This window comes from Lutzomyia longipalpis, chromosome 1, assembly GCF_024334085.1.
Source record: "Lutzomyia longipalpis isolate SR_M1_2022 chromosome 1, ASM2433408v1".
Classification (NCBI taxonomy): domain Eukaryota; kingdom Metazoa; phylum Arthropoda; class Insecta; order Diptera; family Psychodidae; genus Lutzomyia; species Lutzomyia longipalpis.
The window spans coordinates 43,332,628-43,347,249 of NC_074707.1; the positions used below are offsets into that span (position 1 = coordinate 43,332,628).

At 35.6% G+C, this 14,622-nt stretch overlaps 2 protein-coding genes across 2 annotated transcripts in view; both read right to left on the reverse strand.

Moving 5' to 3' along the window:
- The window catches only part of LOC129787632 (uncharacterized), a 45,650-nt gene extending 38,264 nt beyond the window's left edge, over positions 1 to 7,386 (reverse strand). The window contains exon 1 of the mRNA XM_055823356.1: positions 6,421 to 7,386. Coding sequence (XP_055679331.1) covers positions 6,421 to 6,508 — 88 coding nt within the window. The 5' untranslated portion in view covers positions 6,509 to 7,386. The remainder of the gene's footprint in view (positions 1 to 6,420) is intronic.
- A 3,151-nt stretch (positions 7,387 to 10,537) lies between these two features.
- On the reverse strand, positions 10,538 to 13,128 carry LOC129787633 (putative ferric-chelate reductase 1 homolog). The gene is made up of 6 exons (XM_055823357.1): positions 12,631 to 13,128; positions 12,442 to 12,499; positions 11,716 to 11,959; positions 11,504 to 11,616; positions 11,168 to 11,227; positions 10,538 to 10,946 (listed from the first exon to the last, which is right to left on the reverse strand). The coding sequence occupies exons 1-6, from the start codon at positions 12,855 to 12,857 to the stop codon at positions 10,815 to 10,817; spliced, it is 834 nt and encodes a 277-aa protein (XP_055679332.1). The 5' UTR covers positions 12,858 to 13,128; the 3' UTR covers positions 10,538 to 10,814.
- Positions 13,129 to 14,622: the final 1,494 nt, after the last annotated feature.

Here is a 14,622-nt window from a genome sequence, read left to right on the forward strand (position 1 = left end):
ATTTTAACATTTTCGCTACTTTCGTATGAAAATCAGACAGTCAAAAGACGAGGAAATACTTGCCAATCAATATACAAATCCTTTGCATACAATTCCATGTTTTATGATTTATTCTCTTTATGCAAAATAAAAAAAACCAAACTTTGCTGTCTCAAAAATAAATTCAGAGAAAGAAATAAAAACAAAGAATATCAAACAATTTTTTAAGATAAAAAAACTAAATCATTAATAAGTTTTCTTGAGTTTTTTACGTTATCAATAACCTCAAAATATGCTGGTTAAGTTTTTAACTACATTTAATCACTCAACCTTTCCCTTAAACTCGTAAATGAAAATTGAGCTGTGTATATATTTTCACTTGTTTCGCCTGGTGAAAAAGCACGAAATAAAGCTGAAAAAGCTTTCATAAAAAATCCATATAGTGCACGTACTAGAAGTGACGCGGAGTGAAATTCGCTACACAAAAAATGGCTTAAATGGAAAACTATAGGAGAAAAAAATATATGCAGGAAAAAAGCTCACTCTGTGGGAAACACCTTATAAAGGAGAAAAGGCAAATGGGCACAGAATCCTTCATCTCACGAGCAAAAAAAAAGTGCCATTTCAGAATGTGTGTGCTGAGAGTATCACTGAACAATACGATAAGTATGCAAAAAAGCACGTCAAATTGTCGGTATTATCATTGTGAAAGGGTTGGAGGGTGGGTGTGGGATTTGCTGTGTCGTGTTTTTTTACCCCAGTTCATAGAAGAATATTTCAGAGATTTCACAAAAATTGTGTTAATTTCCTGTTCGTTCAGAGCAATTACTCTCACCCCAACTGTCTTCCTTGTCACTTTATGTAACTCCTTTTTTTTCGTTGTGCTCACTACACCTCCAATGGATCCCCTTTTTATTGCTTTATTCTCTGGCTCATCGCTTTAATGTGTAGAGACAAAAGAAGAACAAAATTGGGATGTTGAATTAGACTAAAAGAAAAATAAGATTGTCAATAAAAGATCCATTTAATCACTCAAGAAATTCAAATTATGTATAATGAGTGGTAGTATACAATACAATATAGCTTTTTTCTTTACTATATTGTTCAACAAAAATGGTGGAAATTTGCATTTTCTTTTGTTTTGTTCAATTTTATTTCTGCAATTTAACAAAAAAAGCTTTTGGAGGTTTTACAAAATTTTTACTTTATATGAAATATTATTCTAAATGAAAAAAAAATCAATAAATTAATTTTCCTAATTTTCTAGATATATTTTCCCCTAAAAAAGGAACATTATTACATTATAAATCACTCCCTATAAATGATCCGTAAAGCAAGAAATGTCTATAATACCAACACAAGACATTCGTAATTAATCAATTTAACGGTCGTGAAGAAACTAGCAATTGATTTTTTTCTTGAGAAAATTCTGTGTGTATGTATAGAGAAAGCAAACAAGAAAACCAACGTCTTCTGCTGAATTTCAAGCGCATGACTTTCCTCATAAAAATGATTAAAGTTTTAACCAAAACCATATTACGAAAGCTCTCAACGGAGCTTTGCTTTCTAGGTATGTATTGTTTATAAAGTTTTTTTCCCTCACTTTGCAAAAATGTTAATTCAACTCATTATGTTTAAATTTATATAAGATTCTGCACCGATGGAGATAAGAAAATTTCCAACACTTCCATTAAATTGCATGGAGAATTTATCGTGGAAAATTCCCATCTTAATCTACCCCCATTCTCTGGATGTTTCCAACTGTGAGATGCTGTACACACAGAGAGTGTATGCAACCCTGGAATTGAATTATAATCTCCTAAAATCAAGGCTTTAAGTGTATGTTCCTTTTTGAGCAAACCCTCTACACAGGTTCAATTCCCCATTTTAGGAGATGGAGTATATTTTAAGTGTACTTCCGTGCAAAAACGTAACGTGCAATTTGTGTCACTTTCCAAGTAGATTATCAATTTTCCACTCATTTTCCCATTCAACCCCCGTATATTCTTCTATAATTCAATTTTTGTCCCACCCCCTCGGGTCCATGTGTACAATAAATTGTGATTTTCACATTATCCGCCCTCGTCTGGAGCGCCATTTGGGGGACTAAACACACGCAAAGTTGACTGCCCTGAGGTGGGTGGAAAATACAGAGAAAACCCTCGGTTGAAAATGAGATGAATTGTTAGCTTGTGGGAAAATGCATTTCATCAAACTAAAGTCTATCGTACCAACGTGTATGCTACACCATATAATGCTTACAGGTAGAAACATATTTGATGTATGAATTTACATTTGTGGACCGTGTGTATATAGACCTTCTCTTGAGGCATTTTATGGATTTCCCTATATGTACATCCACCTAATCTTTTGCATTATTGGTTGGGAAATGTGGAAATTTACACCATGAAATAATCAAGATAATAATAAAAATAAACATTTCATATTAGAAATCAATGGGAGTCAATAAACGGTAGGTACCTTTGAAGTGAAATAAAATTGCTTTTTCATCGATTTTCTCATAGATCCAACCGAACCAAAAATTAAAATTGTAAGAAGTTTAAGCATGAAAATACAAAATATGCTCGGAAAATGGTCATTTCATAACTAAAAATAAACCTTTCTTATTATCCAAAATGTAAAGAAACGTTAAGTTTCAATTTAAAACTAAATCCCTGAGTTTATTTCGGGTGATTTATTTTACCACCAATGTTTTTATTTATTCTATTACTTATGCAGAAGTAGCATGTAAGTTTGGTGCTTACGTTAAAAGTTTGACTCTGCCTGCTTTACATTGATGATGTAAGTTTGAAAGCAAATAAGATAATGAAGCAACATTAAATATTCACAAAAAAACATTACTCTGCACTACCATCAGAATACCGAGAAATGTGACATGAGGTAGGTTTTAAATTTTCATGAAGTAACTAAAAAATTTTTACCTAAGCTTTTAAAAGCTTTAAAAAATTCAGAATTTTGTAAAATTTCCTGGAAAATAAAAGGGGTGAACAACTGTGTTTAAATTACAAAAAAAACGCAAAAAAAATTTATTTTGCTGGAAGAAAAATTCTCTCTGAATATTTTAGTGGAAATAGTGCATCAAAAACAACTTTTTTATGAAGTTTCCACATGAAAAAAACTCCGTAAAGTTGTTTTAGAAAATTTTCTTTTAGACGGTCGCCGTGGCGTAAACATTTTCTAGTTACCCACAAAAATTCTTTCTATATAAATACCCCCCACAACAAGATCCTTCTCGACCAATTTGCATAATTTTCTTGCGGAAAACTCACCCCAAAATGGCGACGACACACTAAAATTTTCTTAAACACCCCCCATTTTGGTGCTTGCGGGAATTCACATTGTTTTCCATGAGGAGATATCTCTTCTTTTTACCTCCTCAATATGCTTTTTCCCTATATAGAGTGTTTTGCCAAAATTGCCGCTCTTTGTCCCCAAAACCGTTGTTGCATAGAATAAAGATCGTTTTTGCTGGTGAGAATGAGGATTAATGGAATGGCGCTGAATATACAAGAGGCGTTCCGCAAAGACACTCCTGCATAATTTGTACTGCAGACAATGCAATTTAAACGTAATTTTATAAATTGAATTAAAAAAGCTAATAGAATTTTTTTTAAACACAAAACCGTCATTTTTTTCAATTGGTTAAGTAAAATGAGTTAATTAATTGATTATGTAGTGTTGAGGTTAGTGAAAGTAGCATATTTCCAACTATATTTTGCCAATGAAGCCTTATCCATTTATCTTAATCACTTGAACACCAATTCAGAGCTTGATTATGGATCAATTAAATGCTTTAAAGTAGTATCAATCAAATTATGTACTGATCATTATTGAAAAGATCATTTTTTTATCCTGAAATGAATTTTTCCCGTGATAGCATTCAAAAGGAAAATTAAATTCAATGAAAATCGATTTAATATTGCCCATCAACCCTCATCTATTTATGTATATAAAATTGAAAATTAGGACAGTACTATCTACCTCTTATAGCTGCATACTAACTCTGTAGCAGGATTCACTTTAATTGCAGAAACCAAAACTGTCTCGATGCACCTTGACACTACAAATCACAAAAGCATTTTACCCAAAAACCAACTGTGACAGTAATGCCCAAATGTATGCAGTCCACAAGAAAATTGATGGTAATTTGGTAGAGAAATTCATCAGAGACTGTCGTGTGCATGATTAACCCTCTGCCTGGGCTACTAAAAGGGAGGGAAGCCTTGATTAAATTCACAGAGAGCATCGTTTGCATATGAGGCAATTGACTCCGACAGCTATTTACGAGATTGGACAACTGAATATGAACAAAGAGGCACGAAGGAGTGTGTACTCTATGCACAAGTGCCCTTTCAATGCGTTCGATTTAGCATTTCGCAAGTTAACGATCATTAACCTCATGTGGTTAGTCATTTGGTAAAAGTGATACCTACGCAATTTCAAAGTTTTAGCAGCCATTGAAATTGGGGATGATGAGTTGTGTGAGTCAATAGAGTACGAAAAAGTACGTTCTCTGTAGCATTTACTACGTGTAAAAGGTACACCATAAAGGGTTAATATATGCTTAGTTTGGTTTGCTATATACATACATACATATTTTGTGTATATATTGCTTCAACATCATCAATTAAAATACAAATAAAATTGGTCAACACTCGTGAATGATAAATTTTAATAATTTTGGTGCATAATTGCGTTGTCTCTAACTCATATATTTTAAACAAATATACATTAAATATTATTTGCTGCTGATAATATTAACAGCAAACAAATTAAAATAAAATAAATTAAATTTCTCATTTATAAAATTGACTCAAAGAACCATAAAGAATTATTTTAAAAAAAAAGATCTTTTCTCTCTTATTCGAAATGTGAATTAGTGCTTTTCTATCTCTCTTACATAGTTGAACAATTTCAAGAGGCGCAAATATCATGCCTATCACACAAAATCTATCTCAATAAATTGGAATACACCGTGTGCATACCTTCGCAGCGTGGGTGGGAGACAAAGAGCATGTCAATTCCACCGAAGATCCCTTGGGAGACGCATTGACGTGAAATGGTGATAAAAGAGCGTCCCCTTAGTCGCTATATACATAGCACAGCATCTGCTCCTTGGCAATTTCACATTTATATTCCTATTATGTCCCCCCTAAAGGCTCCCCCCACCGCAAATACCTCTAAAAACTCCTCCCTGGAGTAACACAAAAATTCCACCACCCAAACATTACAACAATTGTACTTTCGGTGTTCACCTTAACACGGCGCAATATTTGTTGTAAAGACTCTTCCAAAAACATTTCCCCTGAACACCTTGTGCCGCATTTGTACGAATAAATCTTCTTCACCCCTTCGCGTGTGTTGCTACATTGCTCACTTTCTTGAGAAATTCTCATCCATGAGAAAGGAAAACATCCCCGAGAAAAGTGGGGGCGAGGGACGAGGAGAGACAGCACGAAGATTTGGTGGAAAGTAAATTCTTTTGCAGTCTTACTTTGTCTACCCATTCATCCAGGGATAAAATGAATATTTATAGCATGATGTAGGTAGTATAGATAACTTAAATCTTTCCTCTCTTCTCTCTCGCAACTTATTCACCTTGTAATTTTTTGTGGAAATATTTCTATTAGTGCAAAAAATACACTACGAAGCTCTAACGAGAAAAATGGACAGAATGAAGCAGTACGTTGTTTGCTATCCAAAAAAATTGGAAAGACAAAGATTTTCACTCAAGGGGAGCTCTTTATTCGAGGGATGTGTACAAAAAAATTTTTTTTTCTAGTATTTTAGTTTTTTATCATTTAAAACATTATTCGTTTTTTATGAAAACTTTTTAATTCATGAGCTCGATTCTGACAAAAATATTTTCTCTACATTATTTTTAAAATTTTTGTTCATTCTAATAAAAATATTTTGATAGATTCTTTATTCTTGTTACAAGAGATAAATTACTTTTTCAAAATATTTTCTTAGTTTTTTCTAATAGCATGAAAATTAACCATTTTAGAAGAACAAGAACTAAAGATCTTAAACAACTTTTAGGTTTAAAAAATTAAGAAGAGATTTTTATAGAATCAATCCCTTTTTAAGATTCAGCATAGGTACTGAAAATTTTACTAAAAAATTTAAGAAGGATCAAAAGGAGCTTTATCTAAAATTATTTTTAGAAAATTATCAGAATTATTTCTCTAGTTTTCTTATAAATTTGTAATAAGAGTCACGTCAAATAACTCAGATAGTATTTTGTAACTTCTTTTAATAAAATGTTTTGCCTATAAAAATTGTCTTTGTCTTACTATAGTAAAATCATCGTACTTAAGTTATGAAAAAAAAAAATATAAAAATTCTGCGTCATGTGGTGTACATTTTCTCAAGCAAGTGAATTCCCCTTGAGTATTTTTAATGAGAACGCAAACATACCTTGGAAAGCAGCTTCAATGGATACTTCAGTATCAGCAATTTTCGCACAGACCTGCACAGCTAGTAGCAATAATCCTAAGATCCACATTTTTTTCCTTTATACTTTCAATCCCTTTGCACTGCTACACAATTCTACACACAGCTATATGGCCAAATAAAAGTTGCTTCAAAAAAAGGAATTCTCAAACAGAACAAAAATTGGCCAAAAGTAAAAATACTTTGCACTCTGCAACCTTTGGTCCACTTCTCGTTGGTGTTTGCTCCTTTAAAATATCATTCACTGTACAAACATAGTTCCCGTTTCATAGAAAATAATCCATGCTATATGTATTTTATGTATGGTGTGTGTAGTGAAAAGGGCAAAAATCAATGCAACGACACAAACATTATCCAATGGAAATCCGGTGGTGCCGGAAAATTCAATCAGTCTACACAGCTTTCATACACCTTTGATCGATTTGTTTTGAGGTAGTTGCAGAAGCGCGCAAGGTGGGAACGCTTTTTGCACCTTTGGTAACACAAGGGGAGAAACACATACAAATTCACTTGTAGGGTGTTTACCAACGAGGGGTTGTTTCACGTTAATCCACTTTACGTTTATCAACTAGGGTCTTTCGCTCCTTTTTCCACCTACACGGATTTTTTTCTCGCACTCCCTCACCCAGCAATTCCTCGGTGGTTTCCACAACACACGGGGACCTTTCCCTTTAACCGGGAGGGTGGTTTTCCGCACTTTTTTTTTTCTTTCTTTCCACACGAGAGTATGAGAACACACTTGGGGGTTTACTTTTGGATTTCAAAAGGATAGAAAAGTACCTCGTTGAGGGTTGTGTGGCAATTCAAATTCCCGGAGAATTATGAATTGTTTGGAGGTGCTGTTTTTTTAAAGTGATAAAATTTACACGGAAAAGCCAATAAGATGGACTTAACACGACCGACACTCCGAAAGCTTTCCCTCTGACTGTCAATGAGAGAGATTTTGACGCTTCTATGGCAAATTTTCTTCTTTTCTCTTCGACAGCACAATGGGTCTCTCAGGGAAATTCACCCCTCGGCACAATCATTGTGATGTTCTCTTTCGTACGGAGAGAAAATCTGCGCAAAGGCATTCCTTGGGTTTGTACCAAAAGAGCGCATGCCTCCACATAAAGTACAGGGCCGGCTTTCAGCGAGGATGCAGTGTTTTCATTTTTCAACTGATAGATTTCAGAGAGTGTCATAATGGTGTTGATAATAAAAAAAATGGTTGCCCCATCCCCCGCACATCCCCTTTTCAATTCACTTCCCGCGCACGAGAAGAGAGCTTTCCCGACGATTGCAAAAGCTCCCGCGAGCACATAAAACCCCCACGGGGCTACAATGCGGCGAATGTCTCGGTGAAAATCGATGAATGGCAGGAGAATTGTGAAGGGTTGTGAAGAACTGTGTAGGAAGCCCCTAAGAAGTCTAGCATAGAGCATTCGTAAGTTACGTCACGCACGGGATGCCCCCAAATCGAATTTCATTGAAGATTTTATTACATATACGCGCAAACCTAGTCCGAATTTATCGCTGTTAATTCCAATTTATTTCAATTGAATCCATACAGTCACATGATTCCCCATAACCACAAATTCAATAATATTTTCTTTTTTAACACCTAAATATTGCCATTGAATGTAGAATTTAAGTCAATAATACCTAACTATATTCACCCAATTCTGGGTATTTTCATGATATGTAGCAACATATTTAATATTAATGCCATTTGACCTGCAATTCATTTGAACTGCGGTATTTAGAGTTAATTTGTTTAATTGATACAATATAGGATGTTTCCCATTATACACCACTAATTTAGTCGGTTTTTGCCATTAGATTCCTCATAAAAAAGGTGAAATTAAAATAGATACAAATTTATATTTTTTATTCAAGAAAAATATCAACATAAAGGAGTTTATTCAGGCTTGTATGAAGGATGATCCTCTATCGCAGAACAATTTTAACCCATCTCATCTTGTAGGGGAACATAAAAAATAGAAGAATCGCGAGAGAAACTCCCCAATATCCACTGGGATCACATCGAAAAGTGCAGTGAAAGTACATTCCGGGAAAACATAACCTCAATTTGGGAACAACATTTAAATGAATAGGAGGAACTCCATTGTGTTCGACCAGCGTGGCATCGGGACCTCTTGAGCTTCTTTATAACCTTCCCAACCTTTCCTGCCTACCCGGATGAAGATTTGAATGATTTTTGGTTCACTTCTGTCTCCACTCCAAGAAGAGAAAAAAAAACTCAACGACGGGAAGTCCGGAAAGACAGAAGTGAACCAAAAATCATTCAAATCTTCATCCGGGTAGGCAGGAAAGGTTGGGAAGGTTATAAAGAAGCTCAAGAGGTCCCGATGCCACGCTGGTCGAACACAATGGAGTTCCTCCTATTCATTTAAATGTTGTTCCCAAACTGAGGTTATGTTTTCCCGGAATGTACTTTCACTGCACTTTTCGATGTGATCCCAGTGGATATTGGGGAGTTTCTCTCGCGATTCTTCTATTTTTTATGTTCCCCTACAAGATGAGATGGGTTAAAATTGTTCTGCGATAGAGGATCATCCTTCATACTAACCTGAATAAATTCCTTTATAAAAGTTAATTTAGTGCAATAACCAAATAACTTTCAAAAGCTGCAAGAGATTCTCCTGCATCTTTTGATGAAATTCTTCTGTATAAATAGATGTTGACAAACTTTCATTGCCTGTATTCGTGTCCCGTTATATATACCTTTCAACTTGATGAAGAAAATTGAGAGCTTTTATGCGACGAACCATATAAATATCTAATTAAATTAATTGATTACGACAGAATACCTACAAACTTCCACTAAAAGCATAACTTTACTCCTGCCCTGTGTTTGTATAAATTGTCAGAATGTCTTGGTAACTTTTCTTTAACTTTTTGTAGACGAAAAAAAGTAAAAGAGAAAACGATTACCACTAAAATGTGACAAACAAACTGCGTAAAACTTTTCTCCCTCAAACTTTTCTCTGGGAGCTTTTCATTTTGAGTATTCTTGTTTTTGGCGGGAAACTACACGAAACAAGCTTTTGATTAATAATGTCTGAAAACGATTCACTTGAGAGCAATAAAACAATATCTGTGCACAAGCAAAAGTAACAGGGAAGTAATTAAATGCTCAAGTTCCTCCCCTTCTTAATAGTTGAATTCAGTTAAATAGAATGGAGCGCGGGGGGTTGTGAAAGCTGCAGAGGATACAATCGCAATTACTATTTGCAATTTCATCTTGATCACGCACCCAAAATGCTCTCAATCACATTGCTGGGGAAGTTTCTGTGCGAGGACAGAACAAGCGAGGAAGCACGGATTTCTCTTCCATACATAAGAAGTGTATATGGGGAGAGTCATTGACTGGCGCCAAAGAGCGTCGCCACATCATCTGCAATCTGTTACATCGTACTACGGGGTGGTGTACACTACACAGGGGTAACTCTCAATTGATGGGCTTTAGGGGGACAAATTGCAAAAAGGAATGGGAACGGGAATCCCGCTCCTAACAGGGAAAATCCTCTCTAGTATGTATTGAGAATCGGAGGGGATTTGAGTGCGGAGGAAATGAAGAGTATTCGACGAACCGTGTGGTTGGATTTAAATGTACAATGAATGCCGTCAAAGTTTCCCCCTCGTGCCATCATTCAGTAAATGAACAATCATGGATTGCAATATAAGGGGTGCTCAATGGGTGATTTTCCACCCCATCCATCCACATTGCAGTGCACATCAAGGCAATAACGGCAATAAGCAATGATTGAAGTATTTTTTGGGGGAAGGATGAATGGTTCCCAATTTCACAATTCCTTCAGAATTTCCTCTCCCGTCGATACAACCACCCAATTTTATTTAATAAAAAGCCTTTCTTGGAAATTACTCGTGAATTGTGCTTTGGAGTTACTTTATTGATCATTTCAAAATGATTTGCAAAATTTTTACACCTTGATTGGATCATTATAATGAAGTAAAAGAGCTCCCAAAATAGCACCATAACTTCGTTTTATTTTCATGAAAACCAATATGAAAATGGACAAGAAAAACCAGAAAGAAACTACATGAATTTGTTTTATATGAAATTTTTTTTTCATCTGCATATAATAAAATTTATTAAAAATCCATTCAGCAAAAAAAAATTATATTATTCTTTTTTAATGAATTTTCATACTTTTGTCAATTTTTCCGCACTTTCTAAATAAAAATAGAATGTTTTCTTTCACCTCTTAAGAAAATTTTGAAAAATATGTCATTGCTTTACATTCACTCCTTATGCCTCCCCTATTTTCTTAAAATTATATATTTTTTTTAAAAATAAATTGCATTCTCTAAATTTAAAATTCATTATTCAGTCATTCACTCACAGGAGTCCCTCCGTTGCTTTCTCCAATTGGAGCAAGAATGATGATGGTGACCACAGCGATGACAATGCACAAAGTTACAAGGCAATAGATGAGGAGTCCTCTTTTGCGCCAAGTCGAATACTGCAATTTTTTTTTGAGGAAGATATGAAGAAAAATTCAATTGATTGGTTTACACACTTGAAATTGTTCTCGAAAATCCCATTCATCATCTCGCATTGGGGTTATTTTAGATAGTGTTTGAGAGGTGTTGAAAAGTAACAAAAAAATGGGAAATTCGATGGAGCTTTTGTTTGATAAGAAGAGAATGACTCGGCGAGATATTTTCTCGCCCATATACTCACTGGAGCGTCAATATTGCGATTTCCATAAGCGCCGTGGTGTTGAGCTTTGCGAAGTAGAACCTATACGAAAAATAATGTGGAAAGAGATATAGTAGAGCGTGCGTTATGAGAGAAACCCCATATCAGCGTGGGATTTATATATATGAGCCGGGGTGGTGGTGTGGGAAAGCTTTCATTTATGACTCGAGTGCTCGATATGATTCATAGCGCTGACCCCAAGAGAGCCATCTGCATGAACACAAAAAAACTGCGCTCTCCCGGGACGGGGAAGAAGTCAACCGAGGATGATAGAGAGCTGGTGGCGATTACATCACAATACATGTATTTAATACTCACATTGAAGTATATATGAGCTATGACGTACGCCAAGACGGACAGCGATAAGATGGAATAGAGCCAGGAGGGCAGTTGAGCTTTTTTCACGGTGATCGATAAGAAAATGGTCACCGCTGAAAAAAATATATAATATGCGTAAGATAAGCCGCCGTCATCTTGGGGAGCTGCAAGAAAAATTCGGTGAGACAAGAAAAAACGAAGGAAAAACTCACTGGCAAGGATGTGAGCGAGATTTCCACCGAACCAGTGTCCCCAGTTGAAGTATTTTCTCTTTTCGTCACCCACACCGGGACGTAGCATGGCAAGAATGGGGTGGAAGAAGCAAACAATGGTGGTGATGGTACCCAAAATAGCATGGGGAGCCTCATCGTAGGACCATCCGTCTACGTCAATGAAGATCATAATGAAGGCGATCAGGGTGAAGGTCCACGTGAAGAGCATGCAAGCACGATGCCACTGTTTTATAAATGACAGCATTTCACCATATTAATCTCATTTATCTTCCGACTTTCGGTTCCTACGAGTACACTCGGGAGAAATCTTGTGGTGGTGTGAAAGCTTGAGAGAGTGCTTGAGGAAATTTCTAAGCAGGTGCATTTGTTGTTAAACAACTTGTTAAATAACATGGAAAATCATTTTATTAATTAAAGAAAATTCTAGAGTAAAATAGGGCAAAGCTTTCAAAAATATATAATTTTTATACAGAAAAAAGCTCTGAAAAGCTCAATTAGGATTTTTTTCTTAAAATATGTAGAGACTATAAATAAATTACTTAATCCATCTTGACTCATCCCCGACTCCAACTTTGTCAAGTAGTAAGTTTATGATTATTTTCGAGGTCAAGAAAAGATAACGGTGGACATGAAAGCATATGTGTGCGAGCTTTTGCATATCTGTAGATTTTCCCGAGTGCAAAAACATCAAAATAATAAACTTACGAAGAACCACGCATCTGTGCCGAAAAATTGTTGGTTCACCCATGTTCGTTTGAAGTATCTGCAAGCAGAAATGGTGTATATGCGGAAATGAAATGTTCCCTCGGTGTACACGCTGTGCTCGTATAACGAGCCGAATTGAGTCACACAGAAAAGCATGGCGACTGCATGCAGCATCCCGAAATCACTCACCTGGCAATCAAAATACCCATTGATGTTGTCCCCATCCAGGCAACAACCATGAATGCTCCATGGAGCTTAATTAATGTTGCACCGTCTGGTAGGTCCAAGTCAATATCACTGGGTACATTTCCTGGCTCTGTTTCATCTTTCCCATCCACCTTGGGCAGAGCATCCTCCCCGAGCAAGGATCCCCTGACACCCTCAACGATGGCAAACAATATCGCAATTAACCACATTGAATTACATATACACACAGTCAATCTGGCGCACAGCTACTTCACTTTCACTCCCCCACACCTCTACCCGCACATGGACGTCTCACAAAACTTCGTCACTCCCACACGGTGTGGGTGTTTGAACAAAAAAATAAATAAATTCTTTTAAATTTCCCCAGACAGTAGAATTTTCTTCAAGATGAATTTTTCTTTAGAATTTTTTTTGCCTTCCGTGTTAGTCAAAATTGCTGAGAAAACTGTGTTGATTACAAAGCTTCGGTGCCAAAAAATACCTGACGATACATTATCTGCTACTATTTTATCACTTGATGCCCAAATGCTCGTGTGATAAGATTGACACGCTCAATGAGAGGAAGGCCGCACAATACATACAAAAATCAGCCCCTTATCATTTTTGGTATGATTCCGTATTCCATGGATTTCATATTGAGATTCGTCGCCTCTGATTCATCTGCTCGGGCTTCATGGTGGTTTTCCATGCGCTGAATAATATGTATTGGCAGCTTTATTCTGTAAAATCAAGGGGTGAGAAGCTCGAGATAATATTGTTTAATTTTTTTTGAAGCCAAAATTCATGAAGGAAAATTTTCTAATCAATAAAAATTAAAGAAAATTCTCTGAACATTTTTTATTCTCTTTTTATTACGAATATTTTTAAAAATATTTCAACAATTTATTAGGAATTTTTCGAAAAAAATTTTTGCAATATATTTGGATATTCTAAAATGATTTAAAATATTATCTAAATTACACGACCTACTTCAAGCTTTTCGAGATTTCTCAATACAATAATAAATAAAAGGCTCCTTTGCACTATAAAAAAAAACATTAACTTTTAATAGATCTACATATATTTTTTAATTTAATAATTTTTTTGTCTTAATTTAACTAATCTTATTTTCTAGTTTGTTAGATTTTCTCTACTACACGAGCTATATAAAGCACATTTAAGTTTGGTATGTAGGTATAACTTACCAGATATCATCATGGGTATCATTAACTCATTCTGTTTCCTTTCTAAATCCCTCTCATGCTCAACGTTGAGTTAATGAATTTAAAGCTTTAAAAGGTTAATCCCGGAATTAGGAAGATTTATTTCTGCAGGTGAAAAGTCTGCGTATACATACCTCGCTATGTTATATATAGTTTGCTTCCGCTCAAAGTAACACAAATTGTTTCCCAAATGATAATCCTCTTTTCTTCTACTATCTGCTTCTTCCCCTTCTCTGTGGAATAGGGATGATTTTTTCAGTTTCTAATATTCGGACAAAATGTTGAAAGTGTTGCTTTCACCCCCTTGGTTTTGTAGGGCAGTGTGATGGTGTAGCATTTGTGGCACATTTGAATATCATAGTTAGCGACCCAACCACCTAGTTCTCCGAAGGAGGTCATACATGTTCCAAGGATGGTGATTCCTGCATGGCAATCACCCTCAGACTCTTTTCTTGTGCGAGATCTTGCGAAGGAGCAAAATGCACTTCGTGTTTCGAGATGTTGCGCAATTTTTTTTTAGCTGTGATGCTTTCTTCAAAGAATCACAGCTTCTGCATACACTCTAAAACGCAAAGTTATCAAATCGGGCTCAAACTTGCGATGAGCTGAAATAAAACTTACTGGTTGTGATTCTTTTTTTGTCAGTGTCACTCAGTGAAATGTGATATTGGCTGGAAATTGAGAATGGGCAAATTTTGAGGAACGGTTTTCTCATAGCCAATGCCCTCGATTAAGACTTTCCACAAAATTTCTGCGCATTTTCCACCACCAT

Excerpts from the sequence above, each read along its gene's own strand:
- LOC129787633 (XM_055823357.1), bottom strand. The coding sequence starts at position 12,857 with ATGTGGTTAATTGCGATATTGTTTGCCATCGTTGAGGGTGTCAGGGGA. Across the intron at positions 11,228-11,503 it reads TAGCTCATATATACTTCAAT|GTTCTACTTCGCAAAGCTCA; the intron begins GTGAGTATTAAA and ends TTTTTCGTATAG. Across the intron at positions 10,947-11,167 it reads ATCGCAATATTGACGCTCCA|TATTCGACTTGGCGCAAAAG; the intron begins GTGAGTATATGG and ends AAAAAATTGCAG.